At 40.3% G+C, this 23,453-nt stretch overlaps 1 protein-coding gene across 3 annotated transcripts in view; it reads right to left on the reverse strand.

The window, feature by feature from the left end:
- Nucleotides 1–23,453, reverse strand: part of LOC144689525 (son of sevenless homolog 1) — a 275,662-nt gene that overhangs the window by 135,975 nt on the left and 116,234 nt on the right. For all 3 annotated transcript variants that reach the window (XM_078556670.1, XM_078556669.1, XM_078556671.1), the window contains exon 2: nt 2,476–2,601. In XM_078556670.1, the coding sequence (XP_078412796.1) occupies nt 2,476–2,601 (126 nt within the window). The remainder of the gene's footprint in view (nt 1–2,475; nt 2,602–23,453) is intronic.

A 23,453-nucleotide genomic window follows, 5' to 3' on the forward strand; every position in this document is an offset into this window, starting at 1 on the left:
ATACTTCTCTATATTAAATTTCATCTGCCACGTGTCCAGCCATTCCACCAGCTTATGTTCTCTTTAAGTCTACTACTATCCTCCTCACAGTTCACAATACTTCCAAGTTTTATGTCATCTGCAAACTTTGAAATTGTGCCCAAGTCTAGGTCATTAATATAGATCAAGAAAGTAGTGGTCCTAGTACCAACCCTTCAGGTACCCCACTGTATATTTTCCCCCAGTTCAAAAATTGCTGTTCACAACTACTTTGTTTCCCATCACTCAGCCAACTTCATAACCATGCTGCCACCGTCCCTTTTAATACATGTGCTTCTACTTTACAAGTAAGTCTATTATGTGGCACTTTAGAAACACCTTTTGGAAGTCCATTTGGACCACAGAAACTGCATTACCCCTATAGCCCTCTCTGTTACATCATCAAAAAACTCAATCAGGTTAGTTAAACACGATTTGCCCTTAACAAATTTGTACTGGCTTTCCTTGTTTAGTCCACATTTGGCCAAGTGACTGTTAATTTTGTCCCGAATTATCATTTCTAAAAGCATTCCCACCACTGAGGTTAAACCGACTGGCCTGTAGTTGCTGGATTTATCCTTATACTTTTTTTGAACAATTCTCCAGTTCTCTGGTGCCACCCTGTATCTAATGATGATTGGCAAGTTATGGCCAACATTGTTAATGGTATGTTAAGATACACAGGTGAAAGGCATTAAGTAGCTTGAGCACTTATAAAGAGGGACAGCTGGGACCAAGATCGTAGGTAGAAGGCAGACATATGTAATACTACATTCTGTGAATAAACTGATTATCAAGAAAAGGATTTGCATCTCGTTTCATACTTCATGATCTCGCTTGGGATCCAATTAACAAATTTCTCCACAATTTCCGCCCTTACTTTCTGGATGAATCCCTTCCAGTCCTGGTGACAAGGAACACATCAATCTTGGTGATTCAATCTCCGTCTCAGCCCTGACATCCATCCTCTTTAGGCTCTCCCCCATTCTCCTCATGCTTTTGTCAAGCTTACCTGGACACTAAAATCTACTTCCTTCTCCCTCAAACCCATTCCCACCAAAATCCTAATTCCTCAAGTTCCTTCCCCTGGCATCCGTTACAGCTAATATCGTAAGTGGCTCACTCCTTCCGGGTGGTGTTCCCTACCTTTCAAAACCAGCATCATCATCCCCTTCCTCAAGAAACCCACCCTCAGCCCCTTCTGTCTAACTAACAACTACTATCCCGTCTCCCTTTCCTATGCCAACAACAACTATCCCGTCTCCCTTTCCTATGCCAACAACAACTATCCCGTCTCCCTTTCCTATGCCAACAACTATCCCGTCTCCCTTTCCTATGCCAACAACTATCCCGTCTCCCTTTCCTATGCCAACAACAACTATCCCGTCTCCCTTTCCTATGCCAACAACAACTATCCCGTCTCCCTTTCCTATGCCAACAACAACTATCCCGTCTCCCTTTCCTATGCCAACAAAAACTATCCCGTCTCCCTTTCCTATGTCAAGTCTGTCAGTCAGTTCTGTTGTTGCATCCCAGATCCATGCCCATCTCTCCCGGTATTGCCACCTCATCAATCCAATTGGAGACAAAGCATCTTTAGTAATGGCTTCTCTTCCCAACCCCTCTACCACCACCTCCAGTTTCCTCAAGGATCTTTTCCTTAACCCCTCCCCACATCCTTATTTATATGTTTCCTCTTTGCATCATACAAAGCCAAGGGCTCACCTTCAAAATGTATGCAGATGACCTCGACTTCAGCCCATTCACTCACTTTATATTGTCACCGCCAACTCCATACCCCTTCCCCAGCCACTATCTCAGGAAAAAAAACAAAGTTTACAATTCTGTCCGACCCTGAGCAGAGCTGCAAACCTTATATCCTTCTCCATCACAAAGCCCACCTAATCCACCTTTCACATCATCAATCTCGACTTGTATCACAACTCATCTACCGCTGAAACTCTCATTCATGCTTTTTCCACCTCCACTCTCAATTACTGTAGTTTGGAATTCTTACAATACTGGTTAATTCCCACCTACAATGTCCAGCCGTGTTATGTCAGTTCAACAACAACAGGGAGTAGCAACTGGTGTCAGGGTTGGGAGAGGAGTTGGGTGCCATGCTGAAGGCAGGAGTACCAGTTTGAAACTGGAGGGGCGGGGAATCAATAGTGCCTGCATGGTTGGGGCAAAAAAGAACCGAGATATTGCGAAGAAGTGAGAGTTTAAATCTGGGGGATGAAAAGGAAAGGAAGAAAAGGGGAGTACCACCAGCTTGAACTAAGGGCAAGGAAGGAGGAAAGTGCCAAAGTATTTTAAAAATTATGTGAGAACAACTTGCAAACAATTTCATCACTGCGGAATGAATGATGAGCAATTAAATACCTTACAAAGACACAAAGGTTTGGATCCCCAGTGCAATACAATGTACATACTTGTAACTCAACTTCACCTCACCTCCACATCTTGAACACTGCGAGGCTGGGCTAGACAGAGCATACTCAGCAATTGCAGGATTAGCTCTTCAATGTATTGCAAGGCATCCTCCATAGATGTAAGTTTGGGATGCACCTGTTGCTGAACCTGTCAACAGCAAATGAAAAAACAATTAACAATTAAAAAGCAAACAAAACTTAACCGTTAATAGACATAAATATAGTAATCTTTTAAAACTTCACAAGTCATATTTCAAATACTGAAAGAAAAATGAACAATCCCCACATGCATTATGATGTGGTATTTCAGGGTGCTTTAGATTTACACCATACTTAACTGCAATAATCATTCTTTCATAGGGTCATTACAGATGTGGAAAGCCATTTAGCTCATCTAAATTTATTCATGCAGAAAGACCAAGTCATCATTACAAATTTGGGCCTGCCAAAGATACCTTCGCAAACAGTGGCATCAGTCACTATCATATGCTGTCTGAATATTTTACTTCTCTGGGAGTTTGACTCAATTACCCGATATCTACTTGCACAACAGCGTAACCCGAGGTGCAACAGTAGTACTCTCTCGTGACTCGAACTGGATATTCTTATATTTGGCACAACTACTTCTTTATTCTCTCAGAAGGCAGATCAAGTGAACACTTAATGAGACAAGGTTTGATATAAATAGTTCAGCTGCTTTACCTCATAGCACTTGAGCATAAAGGGCAACAGTTATGATCAGATTCAATCAGCTGGCACATATCACCAATGTCTTCATGTAACAATATAAAACGATGAATACAAGATACTTCCTGTGTCAGCATACCCGATTTAAACAGAATTTACCTGTCCTTTAGCCCAGGGCTTCCCTGTCTGCAATCTCCTACCTTTTCTCCCCTCCATCGGACTTCAGTGTAAGCTTTTTGTCAAATGCACTCCATCCAAGATTAGAATCCACCAGCCTAACTTGGCAATGACTCTTGTTGATTTAAAATGAAGTGTTGTTCCAGCACCAATGTTGATAAACAATCACTAGGACATTAAAGTTTTCTTGTTCACCATCTGAAATCTTGGCCGGGATTTTCCGGCCCCGTCGCGGGCGGGACTCGCCACGGGCGACGCAGCGCCCCAGCCAGAAATCCATTGACTTGCGACAGGACCGGAAGATCGGGGCTGCGGGCGGGTGTGGAAAATCCCGCCGCTTATCTACATTTACCAGTCCTGGTATCCTGTGAATTTAACCTAAGCTTTTTATGATAGGCCATACAAAAGACATAAATCTCAAAATGTGACAACCTCTCCCCACAATGTAACATCCGATTGTTTCCTAAATGATTCCTTCCGATTGTTTCTTAAATGCTTCCTATGTTTTTATCTACTACTACTCCATCATCTACCACTCTACCTGGAAGTCTATTCCATACATTGATCAGTTTGTATGTGAAAAATTTATCAGTTCTAAATTTACACCTCAACTAGTTTGAACCAATGCCTCCTTGCTTGACTCTCCCAATTAAATTTGAAGTAATATTCCAGATTTGCTTCCTCCATTCTGTTAACAAGTTTACATACCTCTAAGATCACCTCTCAAGACATTTCATTTGCAGACTGAAAAGCCCAATTTTCTCCAGTCTTCCTTCATAATTCAGACACTAACATGAGGGATCAGTCTTCAGCCTTTAACTGTCTCCCTTTTGTCTCAATGACTGGAACTGAACAGAGTGTTCAAAATAAAGCCAACCAGATCTATCAGTTTGATCACAATTTCTCCAAACTCACTTTCTACTGTTTTGACTGTCCAGTTCAGTATTCTACTGGCTTTACTAATTGCTGCTCTGCACTGGTTAGATTTGTTAAGCATCCAGTCTAAGGCTCCTAGGCCTCTTTCAGCTTCATTCTGTATCTGGGCACCATTCATGGTGTATATGTGCCATCTATATTTCCTACCTATGTACATACAGCACAACACCTTAAAAAGTCTGCATGAGAGAATGAGCAAGGCTATGTCAAACTTAGACTGCAATGAAATCGTAATAAACATCAGAAATGCTTTTCAGGGTGGATGGCTATATGGACAGACAAATGACCTGAAGTTCAGTTTTTGATATTTACTGTGGTTTTGGCACAGTCCAAGCAAAACAATGGATTGCCTGTTGTTGTATCACAACAAATTTGCTAAAGCAATGCATTACATAACTAACAGGAGATAAAAACTATTACATATTTTACAGGATCTCACAGATATAATATTCAAAAAATTCATCTATCATTTTATAAGCACAACAGAATTTTTTTTGGTACCACAAAGAGGCAAGAACCTTAAAAATGCTAATCAGAATAAAATAGAGGAAAAACTGAGATCAACTGATATACTGAATATGTTTTAAGTATTCACTCAAGAAAACAACAACATGCTCTTCCTAGATTAAACAATAATCCATGTAGGTTTAACAAGTTTTGACATAAACAAAAGGGAAATTCAAAGTCAGATTTAAAGGGCACAAAAGCAACAGGCTCCTCAAGGAGAGGTGGTATCTATTCCAGCATATTGGGAGACTAGCAATGAAATTTGAAATGCTAACAGAAAGAAAAAAAAAATGCATATAACATACTTCATTTCCTCTAAACACTGTAAAGCATGTCACACCTAATGAATTGTAAACACATAGCTGTTACGCTGGTAAATGTAGGAGCCAGCTTGCAAACAGCAATGGTCCAAAACAGCAATGAAAAATTAATTTCTTTTGATGGTGTTGACCGGGAAATAAATGCTGGCCAGGACACCACGGCAGCTCCACATCTCTTCTTAGCATTATATACATCAGACGAAGCAGACTAGGCCTCTAATTAAAATCTCAGCCAAAGGACAGCACCATCAACAATACAACACTCACTTAAAAACAAAAAACTACTGCGGATGCTGGAAATCCAAAACAAAAACAAAATCACCTGGAAAAACTCAGCAGGTCTGGCAGCATCGGCGGAGAAGAAAAGAGTTGACGTTTCGAGTCCTCATGACCCTTCAGCAGAACACTCTCTTAATGCTGCACTGTGAAGTTATCAGCCTAGTTGTGTGCTCAACTCATGAAGTGGGCTTGAGCTCAAGACCTTATTACTCTGATGCGATGAATGCTTTTACCATTGATGAGTCAGCATTGGGAAAGTACCACTAGATTGTAAACAAAGTAACAAGATCCCCATCACCCTCTTGACCCAAGACAAGGGCGTCATCCTCCAAGTAGCCCCAACACATAACATTCCCTAATACTCAAGGAGTTCTGCAACCTATTATTGTTATAAATATCCATTACCCTTTCATCCCATCTAGACCCTGCAATTCCCTTCCCACTGTTTCCCCTATCAAGGTATTCCTTGCTAAAAATTCTTCAACCCACTCATACCCCAAAGCCATTCTCCCCACTCATACCCCAAAGCCATTCTCCCAACATCACCGGGCCCAGCAAACCTCGCCCACCACTTTGGGAGTCTCAGGGTGCTGAAATGTCAAAACCGCTCCTGCAATCTTAGATTCCTGCATCTTATCACAGATAGTCTCACAAATACAGTTCCATCAACATTGGCCCCACACCACTGGTCGTCCTCTCAATATTAACAAACCACATAACAGCAGCCTGCCAAGTCCTTCTACACACCTTCTATCTGCCTACAACCATTGAGCATTTTTCTCAACATCTGCCAGTAGATCTTGGGCTTCAAATAAAAAAAACATAAAATTGAGTACATAGTTAGCGGTGTTAAGCTGTAACTTCCTTGGAGTTGCAATCAGCGTTGGATTGCTACTACGTGTCCAATCACTTACACTAAATGTCTTTCGTGCCTGTCTCACCCGACATTCCGACTCAGGCCGGGCAAGATCTAGGCAGTGCAGCTGTCTCCAAAGGCCAGCGTCGCAGGCCAGTAGTGTCGGATTGAAGAAGGACACGTCCCCTTTTTTACTAGCTGGATAGGATTTGGGGGAATGGGGAGTACCGAAAGTCCGGAGGCGGGGGGGGGTCGGTCGGGTTGGGCTTGCAGGGTGGGGGCAATACCGTGGGAGGGGGTGGTTAGTCAGGGGGTGGACTGTCTTCCCTGTTCCGAGCTCCCTCCTTGGAGGATAAAGCCTTCAACGGCTCACCAGGGTATCGTAGGGAGGCTGCCTCAATAACCAATCAGAAAAATCTATGAATAAATTAGGCAAGCATTGAACGCCATTCAATGACAGGTGGTTTTCTCCACCTTGTTGGTTACCGACATTTATAATTAAATGCTGGCTTATGAAGTAAGCACCCCAATTCAGTACAAACATTCAAAAAGGAGTTGGACAAGCTAAGATTGATATCCTTGTGTACAAAGGTTACCGTGGTATTCCAAGACTCCTTCAGGGGTCGGGTGGAGTGCACTAAAGTTTGGAGCCGCCACCACAAAGGCGCAATGGGGAAAAGTCACTGTATAAGATCTTTAAGCCACGGCTAGAAACCATGTAGAATTCCTCGGCTGTGATGTCTGACAAGGAATGTAGATTGTAAATATCAAGAGAATTACAATTGTATTGAGGTACCTCAGAGTGGAACATGTTGTATGGTAAATTTTATTGCACTGTATTTTTCAATTCAAAAATGTTCTGTAATGTACTTTCAAAAATTTTATGAATAATTATTTTTGGGGAAAAATTCCATAATTCGCCTTTCAACCAGAGTACACCAAAGGACTGGAAACTGTGTAGAATTCCCTCGGATTATATGCCTGACATAGAATGTATATTGTAAACATCAAGAATATTGTAATTATATTAAGTCACCACAGAGCAGACATGCTGAATGGAGAAAAGTTTCATTTTATTGCACTGAAATATTCAACTTGAAATGATTTTTAAATGTACGTTTATAAATTTTATGAATAAAGTATATTTTTGGGGAAAACATTTCCATAATTCGTATTTCCATTGAAATAGTCTCGGGATTTTAAAAATCTTTTTCTTTGTCTCTCCCCGGAGATTACATTGCTTTGGTCAGTGTTCTATTCCAGATAGCTAGGCGGTGAAGGTTAGAACTGGAGCCTAATCTGTACACATGTAAAAACTTTTACTTTCAAAGACACACACATCACAAACATTCACCGCCTAACCCAACTATCACAGTTTTAGTCTACTCCTATATATACCTATTTCAATCCAACCACTAATATATTGTAATAAAAATAAACCACAAAAACCTTTAATGGAAGTTTAGCTAATCAGGTTAAAATGACATTCCCAAGGATGATGATGCACTGCAATCCACCATCCCAGTGCTACCAGTCATGGAAGTCCTGAAGCATACGGGCGCAAAAATTAAAGTAAGGCTTCACAAGGGAATGAACCCAGGACCTCAAATGTACTGGACAGGCGTTTAACCGACTCAGTCCCATCATGCCTCTCCTTGTTGATCTCCACTGGTTCCAGTCCTCAGCACACTAAATGCAAAATTTCTATCTTTCTTTGAAAATCCTTCACCCTTGCCCTGCATACTTCTCCAGCTCTACATCTAGCACAAGCCTCCCATGCATTCCAAGCCCCTATCCTCTCCACCACAACCATGGCAAAGCCTCAAAGTATAGAGCATACTCACTAAACCTCTCACAGCCTTCTCCAACTGCTTTTGAAAGCACCCTGAAGATACATCCTTCACTCATGCTTTCATGTCTCCCAGCTCTCCTACCACTCTGCTAAATCGTGTGATATATCTCCTCTATGAATAGTTTCAGGATAGTTCTATAACTTGCATTTATACAGAAAGTAAGATGCACCTACAACTGAAAGCTCAAGGATCATAAGTAAATAATGACTACTACGATAAGGTACTGATAACAGCCACCCATGGAACTGTACCCCAGATAAGGCAGAACATTGGAAAGATATAGGAAGAAGACTCAAGGAAAGAAATGCTACATTACTGGCTTAATCAAATTTGTTTAAAATTAAACAAAGCAGGCGTATGAAGGATTACGGGTGGTTGGGTGGCACTGAGGTACAAGGTAGGAACTTAATCCTATATTCTAATAATGTTTAAAGGGCAGGTCTCAAAAAACAGCAGCTTCAGATCAGAATTCTGAAATTCAATTACTTCTATTTAAGTCTGCCAACTGAGCCCCATACATTATTCATTTAGGAATGGAGCATATAGGATGTGTGTCTTGGCTAAACATCAGTCAAAGGAATTCCATTTAAACAGATCAAGGGTTAAGAGGGACAAGCAGAAAAGTGGAGTTAAATCCACAATCAGCTCAGCCATGATCTTACTGAATGGCGGAGCAAGCTAGAGGGGCCAATTGGCCTACTTCTCCTATTTATATGTTCTTATGACATATTTTTTCTGCAAGATAACAGCTGATTTTGCTTACTCCAACAACCACCCGAATGCTTCCTCTGCATTAACCAAAACTATTTGTCTGGATATTGTCAGTGCTAATACAAGCAATCATCACTGTTAGGAATAATTGTTGAAAACAGCAAATTTAGCAATTATATCGTTGAGTTATCCATTTTATGGTTCTTCCTCAAAATAAATCTGTTCTTGGGAGACAAGGAAAAATAGGATAGTATCTAAGGGAGTGGTATTCGTTCAGAAGGCTGGGAATCATTTTCTGTTTCTGTTATTCACAACTGAAAACTAAAAATAGGTGACAACGTCCATATTATGTGGTGCTATATTACCCTCCCATTTAGTTTCTGCTATGTTAGTGAGCTACAGTTCAGAAATCAATTTTACCAAAATCTGCTTACTCCAATAACTTCCCCAAATGCTCTTGCAGCATTAACCAAAATTATTTGCCTGGCTATTGCCAATACCAGTGTAAGCAATAATTACTGCTGAGAATGCAATGCTAAATTTAACATTACAATATAATGAAATTGTTTGAAATTACACAAGACTACTTTCAAACTGATTTCCTACATAAATGGCTACACTTCAGAAGTTAATTATATAGAATTTTACAGCACAGACAGCCATTCGGCCCAACAGGTCTATGCTGGTGTTTACGTTTCTCAGTCCACCCTATAACAGAATTAATTGGTTGCAGTGCTCTGGGACGTTCTGAGAATATATGAAAGGTGCAATGTAAATATTAGAATTTCAACTTGATATTGTCAGCATTCTAACTTCAGTTCCTGTAAGCAGACCTTGTCCCATTTGATCCGAAAGCTGTATCTTTTCAATGCTTTGTCCTTGCAGTTGTGTACGCCTGACTAATCTTAATTGCTTACTGGGCACTGCAATGTCACAGAATAATAACTTGTCTTCAAAATGGAACCACAGACCACTGGCTTAAAAAATAAACTATTAAATATATTTATTTATAAATGATAATATGAACCATAGGAAATTGTAAATATTAAAAGTACAATGTGTTCAAGCATACAAGAATGTCAATAATGTTTTAGTTAAAAGAGCAAAATACTGTGAATGCTGGAAATCTGAGCATTGAGCGTTTTTGTTTTGTAACAGATTAATTATCCTCTGTGACAACAGCTTTTGACTGAAGCAGAGTCCTTGCTACTGTAACACCAACTTCTGTTTCTTAACAGCAAATTTAGCATCCTTTCCTTTTCTCATTCTCAAATCTTAATTTCGCCTCAAAACGAGCATGTTTGTCAGCTCCCTCATACGATTCAAGCAATTGATTTTCCAAAGAACCTCACGTAGTCACAAGTGCCAAATCCACCAACTTTTGTTAATTTCTATAACCACATAGGTTCTTCAAAAAAACTTTTATTCTTCATAGGTTTTTAATTAAAATATAAAAATGAATGAGACAAAAAAAATGCTAAGTTGCCTGTAAATCATGGGGAGAGAAAGGGGGGGATAGAATATAGGAAAAGCAACATCCAATTTACCCACAATTAAGATCCCATAAGCAGGAATAAAAAGGAGTGACCAGATCCGTCTATTTTAGATTTTGGTTGAGGCACGAATATCGGCTAGGACACCAAGGATAATTCACTGGTTCTTTGCAATTAATGTCAGACCTATTCAGCATTTGTTTTAAAGCTTGTTTCAAAACTCTGATATCAAGAAGACGGGACCTCCAACAAGCAACACTCCCTCACTACAGCACTGAAGTGCCAGCCTAGAACCTCAAGTTCCCAATCTTCAAACTCAGAGGTGCCACATGAGGGGAGACCTGGGAAGTTAAAGTGCAAGGTAATGGTATGGCTAATGATAACCAGGGCATGACAGGAAGGGATATGGTGTAGAAACATAAGCATGCACCAGCAAATAGGGTCAGAGTAGGCAAGGAATGTAAAAAGACAGAATTATGGGTTCTTTATCTCAATGCTCGCAGCATTTGTAACAAGTTGGATGAATTTATAGCACAAGCAGAAATAAATGCGTATGATATGATGGCCATTATACAAGGTGACCAAGGCTGGGACCTGAATATTCAAGGGTATGTGACATTTCAGGAGGGCAGGAGGAAAAAAGATAGGCTAGTTCTGTTAATAAAGGAGGAGATCAGTACAATGGTGAGAAATGATCTTGGTTCAGAAGGTCAAGGTATAGAATCAGCATAAGAGAGAAGTCACTGGTAGCTACACAGTAGGGCAAAGCATACATCCAAGAAAGCCATTGCAATAATTGTGGGTGGCTTTAATCATCACATCAGTTTGTTCAAAAGAGATTTATAAGGATAATGCCAGAACTGTAAGGATATATTTATCAGGAAAGGATGACACTGCTGAGAGGTAAGCTAATAGGAGGTCTTCAAAATTATGAGGCTGCTTGATAGGGTAGAAGGCGTTTCCACTTATTGAGGAAAGTAAAACTAGAGGCCATAAACAATCAATCACTTATAAATCCGATAAGGCATTCCGGAGACGCTTCTTTACCCACCGAGTGATTAGAGTATGGATTCCGTTATGGAAGAAGGTTCATATGAAGCACAATCACCAACATCGACCAAAAAGGCCAAATGGTCCACTTCTCAACTGTATATTCAATGTAATTATCTCAAAAGTAAAAGAGAAATGCAAGTGCATAGTATCGCAGACAGGATATCTTAAATCACAAATCAGCCCAACCTTATGATGTATGTCTGGATTCAAGTGTCAGTATGTTTTTTCTTCTTCCTTATCCTCTTCTCGATAGGGACTCGATAAATCCCCATGCACCGTTACTGCAAAGAACTTGCCGGACCAGAGTATCTCTGGCACTGTATAGCCAAATCTCTGTCACTAGGTGTCACTAATGCCATGAATAACTATTGTATTTTACAATGCAGTTTCAATGTCAATTAAAATATGGTGCCATATAAAGCTAAAATAACTTGTTGAAACCTGTGCATTATGTATATGATACCAAGAAAAGCTTCCACAAACATACATTAACATACATACAAACAAAATCAAGAAAAAGGACAGGGAGTTTGAACATAAGGTTTTTTTACATCGTCTGCCTATTTTAAGTTCAATGTAATCACTCTTTTCCACTCTCCACCCACTCACACCACCCCTTGACAGCACCACCATTGTCAATTAAATGGGCTTCAAGGTACAACAGCTCAGTTTTAGTGCTACAATTGCTGAAAATTTGTCATTGTGACTCAGTTCTTTTGGCATCTGAGTCAGAGGTTGTGGGGTAAAGCTTCGCTCCAGAGGCTTGACACTAAAATCTAGGCTGACACTTCAGTACTGTGCGGAGCGTGTGTTACACTGATGAAGATGCCATCTTTCAGATGAGGTATTAAACCGCGGCCCTGTCTGGCCATTGAGGTGAACGCAAAAGATCCAATGGCAGCGTTTTGAAGAACAACTTATGTCCTGGCTTATATTTATCCACCAACTAACGCTATTAAAACAGATTATATGCTTATTATTGGAATCCTGTTGGTGGAACCGTTGTATGCAAATTGGCTGCTGCACTTTCTATGTTGCAACAGTGGCCACGCTTCAAAAATACTGTAAAGCCCTTTGGGAGGTCCTGAAAGACACTATATTAATGCAAGTCTTGCTTTTAAAATGTATATATTTAAATACAAACTAAGAATCTATTATACAATAAATAAAAATTCATTTTCTGAGCTATTAACAAAAAATTGAGCAATTTCATTGTTCTATTTGAATTATTGTAGGCAATTTGCAATTATCTTGTACCTTCACTAAAGAAGACAAAATGCTTCTGAAGTATAATCACACAAAAATTTACATCTAGTCAAAGATGGGAATATCAGATGTGGTAACTAAGAGATTGGTGGTAAAGTTAGGAAGGGAATACCAGAGCACAGCACCTAGACAGTTCAAGAGAAGGAGCGACTGCCAATGTTGGGTGGAGGCCAGAGACAATCAGCACTAACAATGCTTGTTAGTGGCTTCTTTTTGTTTGCAAGCTTTTTGCTTCCAAAAATCACTTGGCAGGTTGCATTATGCAGACTTGTGTATGAATTGGCTGGTTGGAGTCATACCTGGCACAGGTAGATGGAAGATGATTGTGGTTGTTGAAGGTCAATCGTCTCAGTTCCAGGATATCACTGCATGAGTTCCTCAGGGTAGTCCAACCATCTTTAGTTGCTTCATTAATGACCTTCCTTTCATCATAAGGTCAGGAGTGGAGATGTTCGTTGATGATTGCACAACATTCAGTACCACTCATGACTCCATAGATATTGAAGCAGTCCATTTCCAAATGCAGTAAGACCTGGACAATATCCAGGCTTGGACTGACAAGTGGCAAGTAACATCCACACCACACAAGTGCCAGGTGTTATTATCCCCAACTCAGGTTACCACTGGGCAAGCCTGCACCCAGGGTGGAACCAGCTTGAAAGATCCTAACTTTTATTTTTGTTCAGAGAGGGGCTACTGAACAGAGTCACCAGAGTCAGCTAATGAACTTTTAACAAAAGCATAAAACATTTATTAAACAAGAAAGGATGAACTATATTACAATACTCCTTCATCCACAACCATACCTTTACAGATATATTCAGATTTGTAAGGATAACAAGTTACAAAAGCTATAGTATACTCAAATGCTCACATTAATTACAGTCCATGCACACCAATAAGCAACCTGTGGTCAGGCACACCACACTATTAAACCAAGTGGCCAATGCCACCCTAAACAGATGCTGTGGATCTCTCCTCGACTCCCCCCCAGGCACCTTTCACACCGTGAGCCAACTAGTCTCACTGAACTTCGTCTTTCACATGAGGGTTTCCAATCTCCACTCTCTAAGAACTCGCTTTGGAATCTTCTTCCAAACTGATGCTTTCTTTCAGACACCTTCTGAAAGGGGTCACACCTCCAAGCTTTCGAACTCTCCTTCCAATGTTCCCCATCCAGGGTCATCACTTGCATTCAAGCAGTCTTCCACACACTCCATCTCGCTGACTCAGCTGTCAACAGTACACTACTGCTTCACATGTCCGTTGCAAAGAATTCCAGACCTTCAGCCATCTCTTTGGGCCTTCTTGCAAGCTGTTCTCACTTTAAATCTGCTTTCCGCAGCTTTTGACTCTTTAAATCTGAAGCTTGGACCCTATCCTCTGCCCCTCACTCTTAACTTCACTGAACAGGACCTTTTCCAGGTTCCTGTCCTTCCTTTGACCAGAAGTCTTCTTGGACTTTCCCCTGTTCCACTCCCCTGGATTTTGGGGTCTTTTCTTTGGCTTGGAACTGGCTAACTGTCCCCTTTACTTCAATCTTTCCTGGCAGCTACTTTCAAAACCAACTGAACTCAAACAGCTTCCAAGTCAAACTGCTGTTTCTAGTTTCTTCTGTGAATTTGCAGGAGGGGCCTGCCTCTCTGGATCCCTGTTGCTGGGCAACAGCCCAGTTTCTCTACTCTTGCTTGTTTAACTTAGCTTAGAGTCGTAAAACTCTCATTAGAAATGCAGGCATCTTTTAAAGTGAAAGTAAAATTCAATTTGACCTTTCTTAACACACATACAGAAATACAAATGAAACTTAAACATTAAAGCTAAAGCCCATTCCTAACACCTACAAATACAACTTACTTAAACTACCTCTATTACCTAACACAGGCAATGACTATCTCCAACAAGACAGGATCTAACCATCACCCCTTGACATTCAATGGCATTACCATCGCTGAATCCCCCACTATCAACATCCTGGGGATCACCATTAACCAGAAACTGAACTGGACTAGCCATATAAATGCTATGGCTACAAGTGCAAGTCAAAGGCTAGGAATCCTATGCTGAGTAACTCACTTCCTTACTCCCCAGAGCCTATCCACCATCTACACGGTACAAGTCAGGAGTATGATGGAATACTTTCCACTTGCCTGGATGAGTGCCGTTCCAACAACACTCAAGTTGCTTGACACCATTCAGGACAAAGCAGCCCACTTGATTGGCACCGCATCCACATACATTCACTCCCTTCACCACCGATGCACAGTAGCAGCAGTGTGTACCATCTACAAGATGCACTGCAGAAACTCACCAATGCTCCTTAGACAGCACCTTACAAACTCACAACCACTACCATCTAGAAGAACAAGGGCGGCAGACACATGGGAACACCACCACCTGGAAGTTCCCCTCCAAGCCAATCAGCAGTCTGACTTGGAAATCAATTGCCGTCCCTTCACTGTCACTAGGTCAAAATCCTGGAATTCCCTACATAATAGATGTACCTACACCACATAAACTGCAGCAGTTCAAGGCAGCAGCTCACCACCACCTTCTCAAGGGCAAGTCAGGATGGGCAATAAATGCTTGTCGAGACAGCGATGCCCACATCCCATGAATGATTTTTTTTAAATTACCAGCTTCTCTTCCAAGGCCATTTGCAGTGGGTTAGAATTATAAAATCTTTGCTTAGAATATTTTTAGAACATAAGAGGATGAAGAATATATTCCATTTTCTACTGCTCTGCATGTGCACAACTCACCTTGACACTGAGGTCTCATGTCAATTAACAATATGGTAGTACAGTATCAGCACAGCTGTCTTCAACAGCAATCCCTATCTCTCAAAAGGCTTCAAAATGCAAAATGATTCATAAAGTATAAATAAGACAATAGAACTTTCTGCTCATTGGAAAATTACTGGTTACAGTAGTATAGTGGTTATGTGAATGACTTGTCGTATACCAGAGGCCTGGACTAATGATCTGGAGATGTGTGTTCAAATGTTCAGTTAATTAAATAAACGTGGAATAAAAAGCTAGTATCAGTAATGGTGATCATGTAACTATCGATTTATGGAAAAAATCCATTTTTTTATTCATTCACAGGATGTGGGCTTCGCTGGTTGGGCCAGCATTTATTGCCCATCCCTAGTTGCCCTTGAGAAGGTGGTGGTGAGCTGCCTTCTTGAACCGCTGCAGTCCATGTGGTGTTGGTAGAACCACAGTGCTGTTAGGGAGTTCCAGGATTTTGACCCAGTGACAGTGAAGGAACGGCGATATTTCTCCAAGTCAGGATGGTGAGTGGCTTGGAGGGGAACTTCCAGGTGGTGGTGCACCCATCGATCTCCTGCCCATGTCCTTGGTTTACTAAGTGTTCTTTTGGGAAAGAAATCTGCCATCCTTATCCAGTGTAGCCATTATGTGACCCCAGACCCACAGCAATATGGTTGAGCTTTAACTACCTTTTTTGAAATGGCCCAACAAGCCACTCAGTTCTAGCTAACTGTTATGATTAAGTACAAGTTGAATAAAACCGAATGGACCACCAGACATTGAACTGGGCATCGGATTTGGACATGCCAAAGACACATTCATCCCAGTCGATTCTACAAAGTCCTCTTCACTAATATCTGGGGGACCTCTCAAAATTGAGAGCTGTCCCACAGACAAATCAAGCAACAGCCTGACAGTCATCTTCTTGACAACACCACCCAAATCCATAACTTCTTATCACCTGGAAGAACAAGGGCAGAAGGTGCATAGGAACATCATCGCCTCCAGATTCCCCTCCAAGTAATACAACATCCTGAATTGGGTGTACATTGCTGCTCCTTCATCATCATTAGGTCAAAATCTGGAACTCTCTCCCTAACAAGACTGGGAGTGCCACCAACATATAAATTGCAGCAGTTACAAGTGGCTCACTACCATCTCTCAAGGGCAATTAAGAATAGGAAATAAATGCTGGCACTGCCAGAGATGCCCACATTCTGTGAATAAATAATTGAGTGTGGCATAATCATAATTTGGACACCTTCCACTTCCATTTTTCCATTTCACCCTTAATTTATTTCTACAAGTTTCCTTTTTTCAGGCACAGTATCTTTTGATTCAGTGTAAATAGATAATTACATTATACTCACTTAGGAGCATAAAATGGCAGACAAATTTCAATAGCAAGTAAGTGTGCAAGTTCTGTGCAAATAAGTGCATGCACAACTTAATCACTCAATACAACAAGTCCTTCCAAAAATAACATGTTAACACTATTGGGAAAACTAAGTTACAAAACCAAAAGTTTTTTGATTCCTGCGTTGTTCACATTCCAGCACCAGTCCCAAAATCACAATCATCAAAAACCTAGGTGTAATATTCTACATGGTCAACACAGGACCTCCAGAAAATACTGAACTGATGTTTCCTGTCTTGTGATAGCAAGAAAACCTACACATAGAGTTTAGTCCCTTGAGCTTGTTCAACCTGTCAGTGAGATCATCGTTGATCTGTGACTGAACTCCATATACCCCTGTTTTGCCCATGTCTCCTGATACCTTTGGCTAACAAAAATCTATCAACCATGGATCTAGTGTCAACTGCCATTTACCAAAGGGAATTCCAAACATCTACCATCCCCTGCTAATAGAAGTGTTTCCTATATTCTGCCCTGAAAGGCCTGACTCTTATTTTTAGTCTAAGTCCTCTAGTCCTAGACCCCCAAACAATGGAAAGTTTCTCTTTATCTACCCTCCTTAAAATCTTGAAAACTTCAATAAAATCACCCTTAATTGTAGAATCAAAGAATAGAATCATAGAAAGGTTACAGCAAGGAGGAGGCTATTAAACCCCATTTTTTTTAAAACCACTTTCAACCTGCCCTGCCACCTTCAATGGTTTGTGCTCCTGCAGCCCTTTAGGATTGTACCCTCGAGTTTATATTGCCTCTCCTCGTTCTTCCAACCAAAATATATCACTTCACTCTTCTTTGCTACATTCGATCTAAATTCCAGGGAACACAGCCCAAGTTTGTGTAAGCACTTGTAATTTAACGCTGGAGTCCAGATATTATTCTAATAAATCAACTCTGCACTCTCTCTGAGCTAATATATCTTTCCTAAGGTGTGGTAGCATGCTTTCCGCTTTTGCGTGCTAGTTTGCTTCTCATTTTCCTCCCCACCACTGGCTAGCAACAATGCGAAAAAGAACCAAATGTTCAAGTCTCTCCTCACCAATACACAGCCTCTCCATCACCAAGTCCTCTGCTGTGCCTCCTCATGGCAACAAGGAAACTGGGTCCCTTGTGGCCCCAGGCTGAAGCTTTAAAGGAACTCAGAGGAGGTTGAGTTTTTCCAGGTATTTTTGTTTTTGTTCAGTCATGATTGATCTTGGGTTCCAACTCCATTTTCCTGTCCGGCCCTCTTGATCAATTTTCACCATCAAGTGTCTCAACTACCTTCTGTTTCACTAAGTAGCATCATTAAATGCTTTTTCAAAGTCCAAAGTTATCACATCCAATACACTTTGTGTTTGGTTATTCCCACATTAGAATTAGATAAAATTGATTAAGTGTCACTACATCTTGGCAAATCATGTCCCCAACTAGTCCTGGTCTAAATGCTCCCTAATATTATTATAATCTCTCGCAAATTTCCTACTAAATAGATATATATAGTGTTCTGTAGCTGGCTGTTTTATCCCTTTACCCTTTTGAATAACATTTTCCACTCTCCAGTATTCTTTGGTTTCCAAAGAAAATGGTTAGTTCCTCTTATTTCACCACTAACCTCCATCAATATTACTGTGTAGGCCATTGAGTCTACAAGTACCTTTTGAGTTCCATCAGTCCTTTTTAATGTAGTTTCTTTCTTAATTTTGATAATTTGATATAACTATAATTTGTTCCTCCACATCAACATCAACTTTTATGTATAATCACACTCTTGACATCAAAGAATGAATGAAGAACATTTCATAAAGGAGGATAATAACAACCAGCAACCCTCATGGGAAAGTTAACAGACTTGTTGAGGGTTAGGTTTTCAACTGCTTTTAAAAGTGGAGGGGAAATGTAATAATGTCATTAATTAATAATGCCATCGCTCTTCTCATTTGCCTTCTCAAACTCTTCTGTAAATTTTATAGGCAGCATGTTTCTTCCTATCCTACCCAATCTGACAAACAGTTAGCACCGCTTAGTTTTGTATATTGGTCAACTCCGCTCATGAACTGAAAATACAGCTCAGTTCACTGTCATTTTTGAAAATCATTCATACAACAATAAAAAATTCAGTTATTGAAGCAACTGTTTTTCATATCTTATGGCATCTTTAACAATTATTGTTCAATGCAGAATCACAAAATGTGAAACCACCCAGAACCATACTAATAGTGAGACAGAGTTTAATGTGCACTAAAATTTCTGAGACAGAACATGATTCCCGAAGGGGGCGCAGAGTAAATAAAAAAATTAATCCTATTCTATGGTGTCAATTATTCTTGGCCTCATTTCTATTTCTCATTTACATGTTGCCCCTTGGGACATCATTCAAAAAGAGCATCAGTTTTCACATGTACATTGCTGATGACACCCACTTCTACCTCACCACTACCTCTCTTGACTCCTCTAGTGTCTCTATATGATCAGAATGCTTGTCTGACATGCATTTCTGGATGAGCAGAAATTTGCACCAATTAAATATTGGGAAGGCAGAAGCCAACATCTTCGGTCCTATAACAAAGTCTGCTCACTAGCCACCGTCTCAATCCCTCTCCCTGGCAACTATGAGGTTGAAGGAGACTTTTCCTATTTGATTCCATGATGAGATTGAGACCACATATCTACACCATTGCTAAAACCGCCTCTTTTCACCTCTAAAACATTGTCCCACTCCACACCTGCCTCAGCTCATCTGCTGCTAAAAATCTCATCCATACCTGTCACATTGAGACTTGACTATTCCAGCACCTTCCTAGCTGGCCTTCCACTTTATACCGTCCAAAACTACAATCCTCCAAAGCTCTACTGCCTATGTCCTTACTCGTAGCCAAGTGTCAGTCACTCATCACCCAAGTTCACTGACGTAAAGATGTTGCTTAACTGGGACCCTATTTTAAAAATGCTGCACCCTTCCCTATCTCTGTAGTCTCCTCTAACCCACAACCCTCAAGAGAATTCTGTACTCATCTAGTTCTGGTCTATTGAGCATCCCCTAATTTTAATCGCTCCATGTTGGTGGCCGTCCCTTCAGCTGCCAAAAGACTAAGCTCTGGGAACCCTCCATAAACCTTTCCATTTCTGTGCCTCTTTCCTCCTTCAAGATGCTCCTTAAAAACTACATTTTTGACCAAGCTTTTGGTCATCTGTCCCAATATCTCAAATGGTTCAGTGTCAAATATTGCTTTCCAATGCTCCTATGAAGTGCCATGGGGTGTTTTGTTATGTTGATGGTGATATATAAACGCAAGTTGTTTTTATTACACACTTTAAGCCATTAAATCAAAATCCTGATATAATGATACCGCACAGGATGAGATTTTGTGCAGAGAAAATACTATCTTTTAGTCATAAAAAATGATCCCCACCAACGGCAGCTTCAGCAAGAACCCCAAATGATCATGGGAAGCATAAGTGGGAAAAATCTCTTTATTCCATTTGAATTCCAATTGAACAAAAAGATAAATATCATCATGCAAATAATTAGAAATAAGGGATTTTGAGTAGGTTTTGTGAAATGTTAAGTAAAATAATACAAGCATATCTTTGAGTGTCAAGATGAGTTTTTTAAATCTGAACTCAGACACAAGATAAATTTCTTTATAAATTTATCAGCAAAACATCACCTGCTTAGGGTGCAGCAGGACCATCGCAAAAACTGGAAACTCTTGGTCCTGGGCTACCTGTAGCAATGCTACTAAAAGATCTAATAGTATGAATAAAAGGTTAAATTGATTTTTCATAGCTTATCTAATATTGAAAAGGAATTAAGCATCTCATGAAATCTCAGATTTCAATTTTTTGAGTTGATCCTCAATTTTAAAGGAAAGATGATTTACAAGCCTATGTACCTACATACAGATGCTTCCAGGCATGAATATCTTGATGGTAATTTGGAAGATAATTTTAAAAATTGTTGTTAAATATGATTAAAAGCCTGTAGAAGCAATTGTCTTACTGAGCTGGCAAGTTAATATTCACAAATAGAGGGGGAGGAGGGTGGCATAGTGGATAATTTTTTTTTCTGTTTTAAAATGTTTTATTTTTCATCCTTGTTAATATACTGAAAAGTTTAAGATCTTGGTCTCTCCTTCTTGCCTTTGTGCAGAGCCAACAGAGATACATTTGCTGGACTGGTAATCCAGAGACCCAGGCTAATGTCCTGGGGACATGGGTTCAAATCCCACCACGGCAGCTGATGGAATTTGAATTCAATTAGTAAACCTGGAATATAAAGCTAGACTCAGTGATGGTGGCCATGGAACTATCATAAAAACCCACCTGGTTCACTAATGCCATTTAGGGAAGGAAATCTGCCATCCTTATCTGATCTGGCCTACATGTGACTTCAGACCCATAACAATGTAGTTGACTCTTGACAGCCCTCTGAAATGACCTAGCAAGAGTGCCCACATCCCCTTGAAAGAATAAATAGATTAACCAAGTGTACAAAATGTTTCCCTAAATATTTGAAATTTTAAAAACAGGCAAGTAATTATTTGCATTTATTCATGGCATATGGGCATCACTGATAAAGCCAGCATTTTACTGTCCATCTTGAATTGAGAAAGTGGTGGAGACCCACCTTCTTGAACTGTTACAGTCCAGGTGGTGTCGGTATGCCCGCAGTGCTTTCAGACAGCATTCCAGGATTTTGACCAACTGACATGAAAGACTGGTAATAAATGTCCAAGTAAGGATGCTGTGCAACTTGGAGGGGAACTTTCAGGTGGTGGCATTACAATGCGCCTGTTGTCCCTGTTCTTCTTGGTGGCAGAGATCCTGAGTTTAGAAGATACTATCACAGACTTGGTGAGCTGCAACGCATCTTGTAGATGGTACACATTGCAGCCAGTGTGTCGATGATGGAGGAAGTGAATATTTAAGGTGTTGCCAATCAAGCAGGTTCCCCACACCTCTCACCTCGCTTTCCTCCTTTTCTCTTTGATGAAGCTTTTAGTCATCTAACCTAATATCTCCTTTCATGGCTCAGTGTGACATTTTGTTTCATATGCTCCTGTGAAGCGCACAGGAATGGTTTATTATTAAAAAGGCACTATATAAATAAGTTGCTCTTTTTGCTTTGCCCTGGATGATATGCAGTCCTTGAGTACTGTTGGGAGTTGCACTCCTCCAGATCAGTGGGGAGTATTCCATCACGCTCCTACCTGCGTAAATGGGGAAAGGCTTTTGGGGAGTCAGGAGGTGAGTTATTCACTGATGAATGCCCAGCCTCTAACCTGCTCTTGTACCCACTATATTTATGTGGCAAGTCCAATTAAGATTCCAGTCAATGGTGGGGAGTCAGCGATGGTAATGCCAGTCAATGTCCAGGAGAGGTGGTTAGGCTCTCTTGTTAGAGATCGTTATTGCCATGATGGGAATATCCTTACCAATTCTCAGCCCAAGTTTGAATGTTGTCCAGGTCTGGCCACATACAGCACAAACTGCTTCACCAACCTATTCTTTAGATAATCAGATAATGTCATTCACTGCTACTAACTTTCAAAGAAAGAAAAACCTAAAACATTCCTTCAAGACAAACAAAGCCACCTGGCACCTGACCAAAGGGATGTAGCGGTGCAGTGCCTTGAAATAAGCTAATTTTATTAGGAAAGTAGCACTGTCAACAACAGAGCAATTGCCAAACTATTGAGCAGCATCAACACTTGCTCACCACAGTTTATTTGGACTTACGTTTGAAGCTTAAACTTGTTTGGCTGGAGGGTGTAGCACAAACTAGATGAAGTCAAAGTTATGCAAGGAATTTTCTCCTGCAGTGCAACTTTGCTAGTGCAGGCCTGCAACAGTAAAGTTCAAGCACAAGGAGAAAGAAAATAAATTATCCATATGCAACAATTTTCCAAAGCAGAGAATATGTATTATTGCAATGGTCTACAAAATGAAAAACTGTATTCTTAGGCTGAAAATGAGCTCACTCCCTTCAACAATTTTAATGCTGACTGTACAATATATTATTTAAATGGCAATTAAACCACATATAGGGAGGAAATTAAACAGGCAAACAAGAGCTTTGTTGTTTGGATCTCCTGGTTCTACATTTCTATCACAAAAGTAAAATATTTGGTCAGTTTCATGTAAAAAAGCCAAATTCAAACAACTCAAGAACAGTTGGACATCAAGTAAAACAAAACAGCATAGTTCCATACTGACCGTTTCTCCTTAACTTGCACAATTGTCAAGGCTCCTGATTTACATTCTTCATGGAAAACTGGACAGAATCATTAAATACAGTCCACAGAACAATGGTAAAAATCCCAGAATTCCCAAGTATGAGAAATGAAATTCAAATATTAGTCACCTTAAACCAACTATCACAGACTCCAAGCCTTGTGGTTACCACTACACTTTGGATTATTGAATCCTCAGATCTGATGACGAATTTACATGCGCTTTAGATGTACTCTAGGGCACAGTGGTGTAAGCAGTCTAAGGATCTCAGCTTCAGGAAAATGTCCATATTACCAAAATGAGAAATAAACCACACACACTGTTCCTTTAATGGGCTGGCTTCTTTTTCCCCCGAACAATTGTTAACTGCAAAAACAGAGTTCTTGTATCATAGCTTCAAGTCAAAGTCCAAGGCCAAGACTTCCCCTTTCAATCTCCTGCTTAAAAACTGATGGACGATC

This window comes from Cetorhinus maximus, chromosome 14 (assembly GCF_964194155.1).
Source record: "Cetorhinus maximus chromosome 14, sCetMax3.hap1.1, whole genome shotgun sequence".
Taxonomy (NCBI): Eukaryota; Metazoa; Chordata; class Chondrichthyes; order Lamniformes; family Cetorhinidae; genus Cetorhinus; species Cetorhinus maximus.